At 45.2% G+C, this 18,496-nt stretch overlaps 1 protein-coding gene across 1 annotated transcript in view; it reads left to right on the top strand.

Moving 5' to 3' along the window:
- The window catches only part of STX7 (syntaxin 7), a 44,743-nt gene that overhangs the window by 11,770 nt on the left and 14,477 nt on the right, over nt 1–18,496 (top strand). The window contains exon 3 of the mRNA XM_048844538.2: nt 17,591–17,660. Within this exon, the coding sequence (XP_048700495.1) occupies nt 17,591–17,660 (70 nt within the window). The remainder of the gene's footprint in view (nt 1–17,590; nt 17,661–18,496) is intronic.

Below are 18,496 nucleotides of genomic sequence, written 5' to 3'. Positions count from 1 at the left end.
GGAGGCTTTGGCACTATTTAGTCATGTGGAAAAGTCAATACTGGGACAATAGTTATAAAAATAACATTGTAACCGAAAGGGGTGGGGAGAATTTTTCTTACAGAACTGAATTATAAATCACAAAAGCAAGATGTGCAAAAATTCTTCACCTGTCTGCTGCTTTATCACATACAAGCTTGAGTCTCTCTAATTTTGTATTTATTTTCACTAAGGTCATTTTGTACATTAGAAGTACAGTATGTCCATTGAGAGAAGAATATTAGGTCTTCACTTCCTCACTCTTGCAGAAGAACCCTCTATGATGGACTAAAGAAATAAAGGAATTATGACACTACAAGAAACTGAAACCTGAGCAATTGAGAGAGTCTGTTTAAAACTCTTGCTTGTTTATCTGTTGAATTCAAACTTTTGACAAATGTGAGAGCAAGATAAAATCAAAGATTTTCTGTTAAAGAAATAACACCCCTGTCTCTTCAGTTGGGGCTGAAAAAAGTTCCCACTCCATTTCTGGAGTCTCCAGCCAAAACAACCCCTAGGAAAATAGTTTTAAAACGTTTAGGTTAAAAAATAAATATCCGGGCCTTTATGGAGGGGGTGGTGTATATAGAAGCAGAAAAGTTACATACATAGTAGCCGCTACCTTTTTTTTCATCAGATACCTCATATGATAACAAATTGGTAGTAGTGCCAGGTGTTGGATTGACAGTGCAGGGTGCTCCAGTGTTCAGTCTGAGCACAGAAATGGTAATCGTAGCCAACAGCAGTGAAAGCCTTCACCACCGTGAGACACCACTGTCCTTTGCCCATCTCCTGCAGCAACCGCCTCTAGGCTTGAGGAAGTAATGCAGTCTGCATGCTTGCTTACCTCTTGGCCTCTCCATTAGTTGTCACCTAAAAATCATCATTATTATTTGTGGATGTATTGTTTCTTGACTTTAGCAAAGCTTTTGACACGGTCTCCCACAGTATTCTTGTCAGCAAGTTAAGGAAGTATGGGCTGGATGAATGCACTACAAGGTGGGTAGAAAGCTGGCTAGATTGTCGGGCTCAACGGGTAGTGATCAATGGCTCCATGTCTAGTTGGCAGCCGGTATCAAGTGGAGTGCCCCAAGGGTCGGTCCTGGGGCCGGTTTTGTTCAATATCTTCATAAATGATCTGGAGGATGGTGTGGATTGCACTCTCGGCAAATTTGCGGATGATACTAAACTGGGAGGAGTGGTAGATACGCTGGAGGGGAGGGATAGGATACAGAAGGACCTAGACAAATTGGAGGATTGGGCCAAAAGAAATCTGATGAGGTTCAACAAGGATAAGTGCAGGGTCCTGCACTTAGGACGGAAGAACCCAATGCACAGCTACAGACTAGGGACCGAATGGCTAGGCAGCAGTTCTGCGGAAAAGGACCTAGGGGTGACAGTGGACGAGAAGCTGGATATGAGTCAGCAGTGTGCCCTTGTTGCCAAGAAGGCCAATGGCATTTTGGGATGTATAAGTAGGGGCATAGCGAGCAGATCGAGGGACGTGATCGTTCCCCTCTATTCGACATTGGTGAGGCCTCATCTGGAGTACTGTGTCCAGTTTTGGGCCCCACACTTCAAGAAGGATGTGGATAAATTGGAGAGAGTCTAGCGAAGGGCAACAAAAATGATTAGGGGTCTGGAACACATGAGTTATGAGGAGAGGCTGAGGGAGCTGGGATTGTTTAGCCTGCAGAAGAGAAGAATGAGGGGGGATTTGATAGCTGTTTTCAACTACCTGAAAGGGGGTTCCAAAGAGGATGGCTCTAGACTGTTCTCAATGGTATCAGATGACAGAACGAGGAGTCATGGTCTCAAGCTGCAGTGGGGGAGGTTTAGATTGGATATTAGGAAAAACTTTTTCACTAAGAGGGTGGTGAAACACTGGAATGCGTTACCTAGGGAGGTGGTAGAATCTCCTTCCTTAGAGGTTTTTAAGGTCAGGCTTGACAAAGCCCTGGCTGGGATGATTTAACTGGGAATTGGTCCTGGTTCGAGCAGGGGGTTGGACTAGATGACCTTCTGGGGTCCCTTCCAACCCTTATATTCTATGATTTGTAAACTACCAACATAGCTAGTTATGAACAAACAATGATGTAGAGTGGAAAGGTTTTATATTCATTACCAAACCCTGTGCCATACAATCCTTCTATTTTCTTGGTTTCAAAATAAGTGACACCTATATGCAAATTGATAGTGTTGCCTCTCACAGCGACTGTAACTCTTCCAGATGTATAAAGTATTATAGAAAAATGCTGTAATTCGGCTGCAACTAGATGGACACTTATTAAATATGCCCTGATTGAAAAAACAAACTTGTGAGTATGTACGTGCGTGCGCACACAAAAGGGGAAAAGCTTTTTAAAAATGTTCTGTGTAGCATCCCTTCCTTATTGTACTACCCTTGTCCCTGTTCCACATTTTTGTTAATTTAAATTGCAAGCTCTTTTTGGCCATTCTTCTTGCATGTCTGTAAAGCACCTAGCATTTTGGACATTAAATATATTGTTGTTTTTTACAAGTATACTATTTCATTTTATTTTAAAATATTGTGCTTAAACTTTTAAGTGATGCTTTCTTCTGTGTGACCACTACATTCCATTAGTTTCCTTTAATAAAATATTAACACTAATACCATATGGCCAGACTGTGGCCTAATTTGCATGGTGGTAAACTCACAGAAAGGACAGCAGCCTCCGTTGGGAAGTGGCTATTTCCACCCTTGTGGGAGAGGGCAGGACAAGGTGGAATAGGAGTGGAGCTGCCATCACCCAACTGAAAAAGCTCTGGTTAGTGTAGCGACGTTGATGTGCTGGGAGAAGTAAACTGTACCATGTAGAGGATTTGCACAGGGTACCCCAGCACAGCTGCAGCACTGCAGGTATGCCGCTCTGGCACTTCACTGTAGACACTACAGCAAAGGGAAGGGTCCTCACGTCACTGTAGTTAATCCATCTCCCCAAGAGGCAACAGCTAGGTTGATGGAAGAATTCTTCCATCAACCTAATGCTGGCTACACTGAGGGTTAGGTTAGCTACATCTCTGTGTGGATTTTTCACACCACTGAGAGATGCAACTATGCCAATGTAATTTTTCAGTGTAGATCAGGCTTAAGTCTTCATTCAGCCTTCTGGTTTGATTTAGGGGCAGGGCAATAACATACTGCCCAAAGCTTGTAGGTGCAGGGCAAAGCCCTGTGTAGCACTACAAAATAATAGAAAATATCTGTGCTGCAGCTCAGTTGGAGTTGGTGTGGAAGCTGTAACTTTAACTTCTTGATTCTTGTGAGTGTAACAGTATTTTTTTTCCATTTAAAAAGACTGTGTCATGCTTCTGACCCATAGCAGATTATGAATCATATGGTTCTTATTGACTTGTCTTTGCAACTAAGTTTGTTCAGTACTCACAAGGTGACTGATACAGTATTTGACCTTGTTGCATACATTACGAAAGGAAATGTAAAAAGGAAAGGAAAGGGGGAGCATTGCATTTTGGATACTGTAAATTGATTAAAATAATCAGGCATAATCCTCACCTGGGTAAAAAGAAAAAACGAGACTGTCAATCCCTGATGTCTCACAAGCATTACTGAATTTTTCCCATAAGGAGGAGTTCTCCTACCCCAGTCACTTACTGTTGATTTTGAGGCAATACAACCATCAGTACAGATTACATGCACATGAAGGTAAATTTTAGCATGTTAAATTTTTCTGTCCTGTGAAGTCAGATCTGTCAGATATTTTTATTATATTCCATGTGTGCTGGGAGTAAGCTTTTTTGCTAAGTGTTATTAAAATGAGATGAATCAGGACTATATTTGCTACATGACTTCAGTCCTGGCAAGTGTAGTTACAAAAATGGATTGGTTCTTGGAAGATGGAAAACTTCTGATGTCTTTTTTAGTTGTTTTTAAATGGTGCAATGACTGCTTCTTATGAAACATCTTTTGCCATCCTATAAATAAGGTCAATGATATAACTGGGGATGTCCATGTGATATAGGTAGAATTGCTCTTAGCTAAGGGGCATACAAATATGCATGTGAAAAGTACTTTAGTTCACTGATGTTTTGAAGTCCAAGCCTGTACAAAAAACAGTTTACTTGTCTTTTGTCCCCATCTTATCTATAGTTTTATACAACTGTGTTTAAAATTAGAGTTAGAGAAAAGCCCAGCTTTTCTGTGACAGATTATTTACATACTGTTCTTAAAGTGTGGTTCTGCTCTGAAAAGTGTCTGTGTGAAAATGGCACCTCTATATGTAACGGATGTTTTTCTTGTGTGAATTCAAAGTCTTATCTGTTCACATTAGTGGCAAAAGTGTACCTCTTCTGCTTTTTATTCCTGTTTCTTTTTAACAGTGTTTGGCTTTGTGGTAGTGATCTGAGAATGCTATTCCATCATGTGCATCACAAACACAAATGCCAGTGCATTTGTGGAAATCTTATTCACAAAAGGCATAATTTCATAGGTGTAAATGAGATCCTAATTTGACCTACATAACTCCTGATTGGTGCCTGAAAGAAGAAGAAATCCTGGTGTGACTTTTCAGCCCTTCATGTTTAGCCTTACTCTCAAGTCAGAAAAAAGCATCTGTTACTTGTAAACTGAGCCCTTTGGGTTTGGAAATTTGTTGAGGTGATATACATGGAGCCACAATACTGTCTGTGAATAGTAAGGGGACCAATGAGAGCAGACAATCATTGCTAATTTTATGGATTGAGCAAATGTAAATGGAGTAGCCTAAACAGGAAAATTCTGCAGGGGAGCAGAATATGAAACAATACCTCCTCCCACCCCACTGTCCTGCTGGTAATAGCTTATCTAAAGTGATCAACAGGTGGGCCTGGATTTGTGCTGGAAATGGCCCACCTGTTGATCACTTTAGATAAGCTATTACCAGCAGGACAGTGGGGTGGGAGGAGGTATTGTTTCATATTCTCTGTGTGTATATAAAGTCTGCTGCAGTTTCCACGGTAAACATCTGATGAAGTGAGCTGTAGCTCACGAAAGCTCATGCTCAAATAAATTGGTTAGTCTCTAAGGTGCCACAAGTACTCCTTTTCTTTTTGCGAATACAGACTAACACGGCTGTTCCTCTGAAACCTGTCAAAAAAACTGGTTACACTACTACTCAGAGAACACCACCAAGTCTCAGAAGTGCCTGGGAATCTCTGCAGATCAGCCCTGTCCGCCTTTGATGAGGGAGAGCTGATTCTAATTCATAGGCAAGTGCTGAGCATTACCCTTGGACCCCTACCATAAGCATCACATAACTAGGCTTGGCAAAACTGGATTTTGATATTTATTTATTTATTTATAATTTTGATGGATATCATTGTCTATTTTTAGGCTTTTTTCACTTTTTTTTTTTATTTCAAGTTTCCGGAAATTGAGGTGGTCAGACAATTATTTAGTGCTTGTAGATGACAAGATTCAAAAAGTTAACTTTATAATTCTTAAAACACCAATTGTCAACATCACGTGTCAAAATATATAAAGTAAATATCTTTAAATCTAACTCTGTTCTTAAGTATAACTTTTCAGCCTAGCTGTAAACTTTCATTATTGATGGAAATATGTTTTTGTGAGTTTGTGCATGTATGGTGAAATGGAGTTTACTGACATTTCATGATAAAAATAGCTAAGCCTTCCAAGCCCTAAAGAAGAGGTGGGATGGGGTTGTGGTGGAGGAGTCTATGTCCCAGTTGCCAAGACCTACTGCCCAAAGTTGTGATCCTTTGGAAAAACCACCATGGCCTGCTCCTGAATACTTTTACAGAGGTGTAAAGTCGGCGTGTCTTTAGGTAACTCCATTTGCAACATTTCAGACCAGCAAAGCCAAGTGAGATTGAGCAGAACCATATGGTTCACTGTCAAAAAAACATGATCCCACAGCAAGGCAAAACAAGAGTTCAGAGTCCTGATGAGCTAAGGGTGTCATGTACTGGTACTGGTGATGCAAATCTACAACAGAACAGGAAGTAGGATGAGATTTGGGGGCATTCTGTAACAAAGCTGAAAAGCAGCCAGTTTCTGTCCTGCAAACTCTTTTTGTATGTACAGCCTGCTGGGGGCATCAGGCCTTACCTTACAAACGTTCCTGGCTGTGAGGGTCAATGCATCTTTACAAAGTCTCACCTGAGAAGATAAAATCTTCTTGGTAGCTGCAGTTCTTCTATTACTGACTTTTTTTTTCTTCTGCCGACTGTCAACTTTTTTATGGTGGCCCAGAACGAGTCCAGGTCAGAAACTAGACTCAAGTAACGTTAAATCATTGTTACTTATCTTTGTTGATAGCCTTAAGAGGTGTGCGATATGGTGGCCCCTTCCTGGGTTGCCGTGCTGCAGCAGGCCATGGCGCTACCAGTGCATGTGCCTTAGTTTCCCCTTTTGTTCTGGAGTCCCTAATAACTCCATGCTAGCTTTCCAAGTATAAATAACTCTTTTTTTCAGGGTTAATTTGTTACAAAAGTCCCACAACCATCATCTAGAATTCCGCAGTACATTCATTCAAATTCTGACAGTCCAGTACACACCAGTACAGCTCGGACGTGTCTCTCTGCAGTCTGGCACTCCAGTACAACTCCAGTATCTCTTGTCCCAGACCCTTTAGCTGGCATGCTTTTCTTCCCCACTTTCTTCCCAGAAATGGTTCCAGCTCCTACCTGGAAGCATCAGTGGGCTCACCCCTCCATCGTTCCTCAGCTTCTGCTCTCCAGCTCAAGAGGCAGTAGGCGTCTGCCTCTGCTGCTCTCAGCCTTTGGCTCTCTGGCCTAGAGAGGTCTGTAGGTGACCCCCAACCTCCCCTCCACCAGCCTGCCTTCTACTTTCACCAGCCTGATCTTGCTCCACTGCTTACCAGGGAACTCTTTCCACCCCCTCTGTCATGGGCATCACTTCCTTGAAGCTCTGCTCTTCAAACTCTGTCATTCTCTCTCCAGACTATGTGTTCTGATCTCTCCTGTGTAACTCCCAGAGGCAGCCCCATCCTCCACATTACACCAAACTAGGGTGAAGCTGGACTGGAACAGGAGAGCTGGGCCCAATTCCATTTAAGGGGCCCACATCCCTCTTACCAGGGATATTTAGAAATATTATCTTACCTCAGTCACAGACCTTAAACTTACAGGTCTACTGCATTGGCATACTGACTGAGAGATTGTGCCATCCCTTACTTTGGTTGGCTGTTATGAAGTCTATGCAACTGTTGCCTTATTTCATCGTCGCTTATCGTGTGTGGGTATAACTGTTTTGTATACTACATAATAAAAGTACTAAATACTAATGGTAAATTAAAGATATTAATGTGCAGAAAGTCCTGGATTTGGGGGAATTAATAAAATTATTAATGCAATTTGCTTTCAAGTCGTCTTAATTGTTGAAAAGCTTAATTACATAAATGTAAATCCTTAGATATAATAAAATTAATATTTCTAACTATCCTGCTGGTTACACTGGGACATAGCTTTCTTTTATTTAAAGCTTCTAGTATACTGAATTAAGAAATAATTTAAAAGGTCGTGAGTAAGGTACAAATTTTTTTCCCTAAAAAAAGAAGCTAAGGTCCATCTGCTCCCAGGAAATAGACCATCTTAAAGTTCCATTGGGAATTGTTTTGTTTGTCTTTATCTTGAGTAGTTTAACAAATTTAAACTAGTTCTTGTTTTAAAACCAGTTCAGTCTTTTTTTTTTTTTTTTTTAAGATGTCAGTGTGTGGGTAGTTACCTTCCCACTCCCCTAATGAAAATAAGTTTATTTTATTTCTTCACGCTTTTTCTGTATGTGCCAAACCCACTATAAACCACTGCAGCTTGACAAACCTGTTAAGATTTAAAAAGTCTGGGGGCAGTTGCCTCACTAACTGTGGGTTAAATCCCTGCTTAACTTGTATCTGCAGATTTCTTGATTTAAATATATGGTGTATAGTCAACCTCATTAGTGCTAAAAGGAAAATTTTACACAACTTATACCCCAGGCATTGCCATTACAACTCAAGGAAGCATTTGGCCTTTTTGTATTGCATGGACTCTTGTGGGCTTTCCTGGTACGCTGACTTTCTCATCTTACATAAAAAATATGAGCTCTTGGCTTATACATAGGCATATTGTATCGAAAGGGATGCTGCCAAGATAGTAGGCCTACCATTAGATGTACCCATTCTTTGTTTTTTCCTGCATATGTATTTGGGGGTTGGATGCTTTTCCATGCCCACCCTGCTCTCATATAATGTTGCTGGATTGGCAGCTCTGGCTACTGAAGTGTTCTTTTCATAAAGCGTACATAATGAAGACAGTAGTAGTAAAAACTTTCCCCGACTGCTTACTAAAGAGTTGTAATTCATTTAGTTCTTGGGTTTTTTTCCTTGGGTTCATTTTTTTAATGAAGTTTTTCACACTGCATTAACACCTTTCTGCTTTACTGTGTCAAAACATGGTTCTTGGGGGAGAGGTTTTTGTTTGTTGGGCCTAAACATGTCCACTCCACACTTGCCTTTCAATAGAGTATTGTTTGTGGTGTCAATATCTGCCCACTGGAAACTAGACTGAAATTTAACTTGCTTCCCAAAGGCTTCTAAAAAGATTTCAATCTTGTGATATCAGGCTAAATGATCACAGTGGTACCTTCTGGCTGTATTTATGAAAACTGGACTGAACACCTACAAGAAGAACTTCTAACCTATACCAATCTCTTGACCCATCCAGGGTTCATGTGTACTGTAACTTACAAAAATCCTGCTAGCTAAGGATAGAGCTAGAACAAATTTAACTCTCTAACTTAGTGTAACACTATTGACCAGTAGCCTGGTAGGGTTTTTTAACATCCCCTGAATTGTACAGTCGTGATAAGTTTCAGAACTGCGATAATGGACTAGATGGATTTTTTTTTTTAAATTGTGTGGTTTGTTTTTTTGAGTGCTCTTAACTGTGAGCAACAAACCATTTTGACCCTAGATGGGGGGTGTCTGGAATTTTTACATACAGCCCTTGTTTTATAGGGACTAAGTTTTCCCTCCCCGGCCCCCTCATGTTCTCTATCCCCCTTCCAATCTCCAAAATATTCAGGAGGAAGCTTTAAAACTATGGTACAATATATATATCTTTGAAAGTCATGCCTGTGGTATTTGGAACTAAATACAGTGAAAGTGCCGACTTTGTTCAGAGTAACTTACATATGATGGCCTCTGCTTAAACCTTCATTCACTTTTAATCTTCTATTGCAGTTACAAGAAAAGGAGTACTTGTGGCACCTTAGAGACTAACAAATTTATTTGAGCATAACCTTTCGTGAGCTACAGCTCACTTCATCAGATGGTACTCCTTTTCTTTTGGCGGATATAGACTAACACAGCTGCTACTCTGAAACCTGTCATATTGCAGTTAGAAAATTCATCCTCCAGATGGCAGTAAGGTACTCCAAACTTGTAAACTTTCAAACATCTGTGAAATAGATGTAGGTATAGTAGTGTGCTTAAAAGCTAATATGTCCAAAATACATGCAGAAGTGTTTCACTCTGGAGACGAAATTATCAGTAAATGTATGAGCACCTTGGTTCTTATGTCCAAGATATCTTTCTTTAGGTAGAATATCAGAAATTGTTTTGCTTTGAGAGTTTAGTACCCAGTAAAACCTTATAAATAGTCTATAACAGCCAATCAACCAACATCTTGATTAATTTCACAGGGTCACTTGCAAGAGTTACCAATTTAAGTGATATTTTACATTTAAAGTAATTACTTAATACTTAGGTGTATTAGGACCCCCCACTCCCCCCCCACCCCTCCAAAAAGACTTCAGAAATAACTATTGTGGTTAACTACCTATAAAGAGGATTTCTAGTACAGTATATTTCAGCTTAGTAGTTATTATTCAACTCTTGAGTTAACATTCATTTTCAATAAACCTTGTCTGTCTGTTTTAGGACACCATGTTCTCAAGGGGATATTTAATGTGACTTGAGCCCCAAAGCTGTCTCTCTCAAACTTGCCAGCAGGTGGCATTTGTTAACAAATTATGCTGTTGGTTCAGGATTTTTTTTCTTAAAACTTTCTCTACATCTGTTCTGTTTAACTTGATTTAAAACCATTAAGTTCTTTTTTTTAGATCAGTAGTTTATATACTTAAATTTTTGTGTAGTTTAAATTCACTTTCAAACTTCTCAAAAGCTTATTTGTGTGTTTAGAAAGTTTGATTTTTTTTAAAGAAAACTTTGCACAATCAGTTTTTCCCAAAACATTTAAGAATTTTTTCTACCATCATAATATAGAAAGTAATCAGTCACTTTAACAATACTGAATATTGGAATGTATATATTCAAAACTAAACATATAAAATGCAATATAATGATTCACTAATTGAGGACTCTTAAAGTGAGGATCCCTTATTGAAACATTTTAAACATTAGCAGTTGAATGATTTTTTTTTTTAAATATTTTTGTGATTGGATAAACACCTTGCTATAATATTTAGTTTAGTTTACATAATGCCTGGTAGACTGAGTGTATAATGCCCTGAATCTTTATTTTTCCAGTTCTTAATCACTAATAAAAGAAACATAAAAAGAAGGCATCTTTCTTAAACTCACTTTAGCTAAATTTTGCAATTTTTCTTTAGTTCCTCAAAACACACTAAATTATGTATCCTGTAGGAAGAGGTCTGGATTTGATGACTTCATCATATTTTCTGCTGCCTAGATGGCTGCCCCGGACTGCACGGGAATAAATATGTTTTGGGGAGACAAGTAACTGACTGAGGGTATGCAAATATAGATTCTCCCCATTAAATATTCTCCCTGTCTTGGCCTTCTGAAAATGTGCCACTGGAATCAGACTAGTGATCACGTTGCAAATATTATTGTAACATTTCATCCCTCCTCTTCTCTCCCCCTCCCCCCGGACACATTAACTTAAAAGGAAGGTTTAGGTGCCTCTTCATTTTGCTAAATCAGAGCTGAGATGCATTTTATGTAACAAGCTTAAAACTTGGCATGGGGCTTTGAGTTCTTCTTCGAGTGATTGCTCATATTCCACAATAGGGGTGTGTGTGTGTGTGTTCGCCCTGTGCACTGGTGCTGGAAGTTTTTCCCCTAGCAGTAGCTGCAGGGGGAAGCGCGACCCCTGGAGCAGCACCTGCCTGGCACGATATAAGGGAGGCTGCGCTCTCCTCACCTTCAGTTCCTCCTTGCCACCAGTGAAGGTGCATCGGAACTGCTCTGCTCCAGCTTTGCTGCAGCTCGTCCCCAGAACTCTTCGTTTGTTCAGTAGTAACCTGTAGTCAGTTAGCTTATTCAGTTTTTAGTTTTAGTTTAGTCATTGAGCCCAGGCTGGGGCATGCCCTGCGCCCCAGGCTTTAAGTCGTGCGGCTCTTGTAGGCGTTCTGTGCCAAGGAGAAACCCACATACGGATTGTCTGCGCTGCTTGGGAGAAACCCATATTAGCAGAAAGTGCAAGATCTGCAAGTCTTTCAAGCCCCGGACTAAAAAAGAAAGGGACGTTAGGCTCTGGGCCATCCTGAAGGAGTTGGTGCTGGCCCCGACTCCTGCATACCGGCATCGATACGCAGAGACCCTCTGGTACCATCGTCTAGTCAGCACTGCTCCCCGTCCATGGGGCACACGAAGAGGACCGGAAAGATTCCCTCTTCACAACGGCACCGAGGGAAGACTGGGACAGAGGCTAGGCCCATGTCAGGTAGTCCTCGATCCCCATCGGGCCCTAGGCCTCTGACTCGCATTGAGCGGAGTAGCCCGGCCCCTTCGGAGCAGGCCTCTCCAGATGTCTGGATGCCATCTACGCCTGAAGCTCTCCAAGCAGCCAGGGACGTCATGTCCGTGCCAGTTCCCGGAGCTCCACTGATGTCTGTCCACTCCAGAGGCAAGCCACCGCTGGGATCACCACAGTCGCCACTAGTCCAGTACCGGCCTCAGTTGAGGGAATGTTCCCGACACCACTCACCACCCAGCAACCGTTCAGGGCTCAGTCAATGTGGATCGCCCTTGACGCGGGCCGGACTGTCTGGATAGGTGCCATCCAACTGGGACTCCCGGCACCGCTCATCTTCGCATAACGAATATTGACAGGACCATGGTGGATGTCGCCAATGGTCCTCATCTTGCTGGAGATACCTCAGTCAGTCGCGGCACAATCATCGACACCATTCCCGCTAGGATTCCTGTTCCAAGTCTCCTCCATGGCATCGTAGCCCCGGGTGTTGATCGCTGACGCGGGTCTGCCCATCGAGGACATTCACGGAGCAGCTAGTCGCGTCGGTGCCACTCCTCCGTGTTGAGATCGCAGTCCTGTGGCCAACATCTATTCCGGCACTGCCGATATTCCCGGTCCAGAGGCAGCAGCAGATCATATGCCAGCCCGGCCTCCCCTCACAGCCTCCAGTCTAAGGGCCAAGCTAGCCAGCCCGAACAGCTGGCTCTGCCAGTGCCTCAGCAAGCACAATGGCACCACGCGTCATGGCTGGCCCAGTGGTACCAGTGGGCACCATGCCCTCCAGCGCATCCCCCATCGGGGCTCTCTCGGTGGCTGGGGCCTTAGATGCCGCTGGTGCTTCCATCTTTAGACCACCAGAAAAAAGGTCGGTGGGACCTGTGTCCTCTGTACTGTGCCTGGAGTCCGACCAAGTGGTGAATCCTGTGGTGCTGGACGACACCCAAAGCACCGCACTGGCCTCGCCCCGTCTGGAGGAGCTGATTGCGGCCCCACTCCCCTCCATCCCTCAGGAGGACTACTGGGCCCACCAAGACGTCCTAAAAAGGGTGGCAGCGAGCCTCCGCCTCCAGGCTGAGAAGACGGAAGAGCCCTCAAACTTCCTGTTCAATGTGCTGTCCCCTTCAGCACTGGGCTGGGTGGCCTTGCCACTCCATGAAGGGGTGGCAAGAATTTTGATGCCCTGTGGCAAACTCCAGCCTCGTTGGCTCCCATCTCTAAAAAGGCAGCACGCAAGTACTTTGTACCCACGAAGGGACACGAATATCTGTATATTCATGCACCCATCTCTTTGGTAGTCAAGTCAGTCAACCACAGGGAGCAGCAGGGCAAGGACCCCCAAGGACAAAGACTCTCAGAGGCTGGATGCTTTGGGGAGAAGTTTATTTGTTGTCAAGCTTTCAGCTACGAGTAGCAAACCATCAGGCTCTCCTGGGTCACTACAAGTTTAACCTCTGGGAATCCCTCCCCAAGTTTGAGGACTGACTCTGGGAACATAAGGAGTTTAACGTGCTCATGGGGGAAGGGGCGGTGGCCGCAAGGGCATCCCTGCAGGCTGCTTCCGATGCAACGGACACAGCCGCACGGTCCATGGCCTCAGCGGGGTCCATGAGACGGGCGTCATGGCTTCTGCTCTATGGGCTCTCCAGCGAAGCGCAGTAGTCAATACAGGATCTCTTTCAACGGGAAGGCTGTTTGCTGAGGAAACAGACACAAGGCTGCATGGCATGAAAGACTCCCGCATGACCCTCCAGACCTTGGGCCTCTATGTCCCTCTTCTGGCAAAACCCAAGTTCAAGCTGCAGCAGGCTCCCACCCAGGCCGACCTCATACTTCGGGAGGGCACCCACAAAAAGCAGCAGGACTATAGAAAGCGCCCGCAACGGCAATCCCAGCCTGCCCCCGAGCCTGGGTCTTCTAAGGTGAAGCAGGCAGGCAAAAGGCATTTTTGACAGGACACTCGGGGTACCCTGCCAGTTCTCAGCAGGGACCTACCCCCAATAAAACTCCTCCAATCAGTTAGGGGGGTGGGTGTGTGGGTGTGTGTGCGCGCGCGTGTGCTTTCCTTCCGGAATGGTCGCGGACTGAAGGGTCCTCAATACCATCTCCCGAGGTTACCCTTCAGTTTACCTCCTCCCTGCCCTCCCGCCCCTGTCCCTCCTGGGGAACCCCTCTCACAAGGCTCTGCTCAAGCAGGAGGTGGGCCAGCTCCTGGACCTAGGAGCTATTGAGGTGGTGCCCAAGGAGTTCCTGGGCAAGGGCTATTACTCCTGGCATTTCCTTATCCCGAAGGCCAAAGAGGGGCTCAGGTCCATCATGGGCCTGTGAGGCCTGAACCACTACATGGTGAAACTCAAGTTCTGCATGGTTTCCCTGGCCTCCATCCTCCCCTCCCTGGATCCCGGGGACTGGTACACTGCCCTCAATCTACAGTACGTGTACTTCCACATCCACATATTAGAGGGGCACAGACGCTTCCTTCGTTTCGTGGTGGGACAGAGTCACTACCAATTCACGGTCCTACCGTTTGGTCTGTCCACTGCCTCCAGGGTCTTTACAAAGTGTAATGCGGTGGTAGCGGCCTACCTCAGATGCCAGGGGGTCCAAATATTCCCATATCTGGACGACTGGCTAGCCAAAGACACCTCCCGGTCGCAGGTGAGGGATCATGTGGTGCTCCTCCTTTCCACATGTACTGCTCTGGGCCCGCTGATAAACAACGCTAAGTCCACGTTCGTCCCAGTCCAACACATAGAGTTTATCGGGATGCTACTGGACACAATGTTGGCCAGGGCCTCTCTCCCACCAGACAGGTTCGAGACCCTGAAAGGGCTCATCGACTCAGTCGCAAGGTCCCAGTGATGACAGCCAGGGCTTACCTGCAACTGCTGGGTCACATGTCTGCGTGCACATATGTGGTCCGTCACGCCAGATGCAGAATGAGGCCCCTCCAGCTCTGGCTGGCCTTGCAGTTCTCCCAGGCCATGGACAGAATGGGCAAAGTCCTCACAGTGCCAAATGCAGTGATCACCTCCCTGCAGTGGTGGTCTGCCCCAAACAACATGCTCCAAGGGATCCTGTTCAGGGACAGGGCCCCGTCATCAGAGCTGGTGTCCAACGTGTCGGACCTGGGTTGGGGGGCCCATGTGGGGAACTTTCAGACCCAAGGCCTGTGGTCTCTACAAGACCTACCCCCTTCATATAAACATCAAGGAACTCGGGGTGGTGCGACTGGCGTGTATGGCCTTCCGCTCGCACCTGGAGATCAAGGTAATCCGTGTCCTCTCAGACAACAGGGTCACCATGTTCTATATCAACAGGCAAGGTGGGGCCCGATGCTCTGCCACGAAGCCCTCAATCTGTGGGACTTCTGTGTAGCCCACAATATCTATCTAAAAGCCTTCTATCTCCCGGGCGCCCAGAATGTGAGGGCGGATCACTTGCGCAGGGATTTTTCCTCTCCGCACGAGTGGTCTCTTCACCCAGAAGTGGCTCACCAACTCTTCCGAAGGTGGGGTACTCCCCAGGTGGACCTATTTGCAAGTTGGCAGAACCAACGATGCCCCCTGTTCTGCTCCTGGGGGGCCTACGGAGGGGCGCTATCTCCAATGCCTTTACCCTGTCCTGGTCAGGGCAGTTCCTCTGTGCCTTTCCCCCATTGTCTCTGATCAGCAGGGCCCTGGAGAAAATAAAGACTGACAAGGTCAGGGTCCTCCTCATTGCCCCACTGTGGCCCAGGCAGCACTGGTACGGGACCCTCTCAGGGCTGGTGGTAGCTCCACTATGGCAGTTGCCGCTCTGCCTGGACCGACGCTCTCAGGACCAGGGCCGCCGCCTCCATCGCAACCCAGCAACACTTCACCTCACCGTGTGGCTGCTAGGTGGCGAGGAAAAGACGTGCTCAGAACAGGTTCAGCGTGTCCTCCTCGAAAGTAGACTGCCCTCCACTCGCCGCTCCTATGTGGTGAAGTGGTCTCAGTTTTCAAGGTGGGTGGCGGGCCAGGGCGTTTCCCCAATGGCCGCCCCAATCCAGCTTATCCTTGATTACCTCCTCCACCTGAGGGCCCAGGGACTGGCGCCCTCGTCAGTCAGGGTACACTTGGTGGCCATATCAGCCTTTCATCCCCCGGTGCAAGGGCACACGGTGTCTTCCCATGCTATGACTGGCCAGTTCCTTAAGGGTTTGGACCGCATCTACCCATATTCCAACCCCCTGGTTCCACAGTGGGACCTAAACCTGGTGCAGGCTCATCTCACAGGGGCCCTCTTTGAACCACTGGCCACATGCCTGGTCTCACCTCTTGTGGAAGGTGGCCTTCCTGGTAGCTATCATGTCAGCCAGGCAGCTCTCAGAGCTCAGGGCCCTAATCTCCGAACTGCCATCAGCGGTTTTTCATAAGGACAAGCTCCCGCTCCACCCACACCCCACATTCCTCCAGATGGTGGTCTCCACCTACTACATGGGTCAGGACACTTTTCTGCCAGTCCTCTGCCCCAAGCCTCACACGACTAGTGAGGAACGCCATCTCCACATGCTTGACGTGAGGTGAGCTCTGGCTTTCCACCTCGAGCGGACCAAGCCATTCAGAAAGTCTTGACAACTGTTCGTTGCCTCGGCTGAGTGTGCAAAGGGTCAGTCTGTTTCCACTCAGTGGCTTTCTAAGTGGATCACTTCATGCATCTGTTCCTGTTATGAGCTGGCGGGGGTTCACCTGCCACCCATTTTGAGGGCACACTCGACTCGGGCACAGGCCTCGTCAGCTGCCTTCATGGCCCACATCCCCATCCAGGACACTTGTAGGGCCGCCACGTGGTCTTCGGTTCACCTTGCACTATGCAATAGTCTCCCAGGCCAGGGATGACACCGACTTCAGCAGGGCTGTCCTCTGTCCTGGGAACTTGTGAACTCCTACCCACCTCCAACAGATATAGCTTGGAATCACCTATTGTGGAATACACATGAGCAATCACTCGAAGAAAAAAAGGTAATTGTCTTTTCCGTAACTGGTGTTCTTCGAGATGTGGTGTTCATGTCTATTCCACATCCCACCGTCATTCCCCTCTGTTGGAGTTGTCTGGCAAGAAGGAACTGAAGGTGGGGGGAGTGCAGCCCTCCTTATACCATGCCAGGCAGGCGCCGCTCCAGGGGTCACGGGGTGGGCGGGGGCACTCCCCCCTACGGGTACTGCTAGGGGAAAAAATTCCAGCACCGGTGCATGTGGCGAGCACACATACCTATTGTGGAATAGACCTGAGCAACACATCTCGAAAAACACCAGTTACGGAAAAGATAACTGTCTTTTTCTCATTGTATCCCATAAGAAAATGACTCTTTAAAGCATTTGAACCAAATGTATAAATCAAACTTCAAATGTAACCCTCAATATTCATTTTGTATTAGTACTACTTTTAAGCTTAGGCATGTTTTGTGAGCTGCTGTTTCACTAACGTACTAGTTATGAATATTTATACACATGTCAATATTTTGTCAGGCTTTCAGATGTTTGTCTGATCTAGCGCACACACAGGATGAATAAACCAGTACACAGTTTGTATTGCTTCTTAAAATAACTGTAGATAAATTTTGAGTTAAGGAGTCTGGCTTAAACTAACTTCATCCTTGCATCAACACTTGCTGCTTAGATATTTCAGCATGTTGTGTTCCTTGGTAATATAGTCTAGGATTTAATTTAGGCTTATTAAAATCACATTTTGTTTGGCCCATCACAGGTGTACATACGCTTGTTGACAAAAACGTGTATGGTTTTAGAGTTGTCAAGCAAAAATGCATAAAACTAAAGTGGGAAATATATCTAATTGGATCATTAAAATCTCTCTTCCTCTTCACCAACAGCTGCAGAAATACAAAGAATACTGCATCAACTTGGAACACCACAAGACACGCCTGAATTGCGGCAACAGCTGTAAGTACTTTACATGAAGATCTCTCATTTCACTGTATTGTAAGTACTGCCTCAGTAGGTGACAGTGATTTTAGCAAAGTGCCCAGCCTTGTTGGGAGTGGGATGGTGGAAGTAGAACAGACGTATTAAAGTTTAAACATGAAAAAATTAATCTGAAGTATTTTTGTAACCTATAGGATCTTGCCATGCTAACCTACCTAACTGGCGGTTCTCAGTACTTCTGCTGAACATATGCGTGTTTAAATGTAAACACAGACAAACTGACAGCACTGGAAGGTACTGATTTGGCTCTAGGGATTTAAAAACCTCCAGAACTTTCTTTTTGTAGAGCACGCAATGTGGCATAGTCTGGAGAGGGGGATGCTTTTGTGGGGTACTGCAAGAAGGCAAAGTGAAACTGTTAAACAATGCTAACCACAGTATCTAGTGAAATTACAAGGTGAACATATGCCGAAAATACTAGAAAAAGCAGAAGTGAAATAAGGCCAGTTGTCAGAAGTTACACTGCAGTTCAGCCCTCTGAATGTGGGCTTTCATTCATGTCCCATTGAAGGAGACTACTAGCCACTCTGTTTCTCAATACAGAGGCTCATTCGACTTGGACCAAACTCTGCTACTTTTACTCTTTAATCCTAACACACACGTGCACAGGCTGCATGTGCAAACTCCTTGAGTGAGAAAGTTGGCAGACTTTTCTGTGGCTGTTAATATAGCACGGTAGCCACTGAATGGCAGGAGGGAAGTGTACATTAGACCAGGCCTGTTACATTCATTCTGGGCAGGACTCTAATTACTCTGAGCTAGGAGTACAAAATTGGTGACATACAACCCTGGAT

The sequence above is a fragment of the Caretta caretta genome, chromosome 3 (assembly GCF_965140235.1).
Source record: "Caretta caretta isolate rCarCar2 chromosome 3, rCarCar1.hap1, whole genome shotgun sequence".
Taxonomy (NCBI): domain Eukaryota; kingdom Metazoa; phylum Chordata; order Testudines; family Cheloniidae; genus Caretta; species Caretta caretta.
This window is presented reverse-complemented; position numbering and strand designations above follow the sequence as displayed.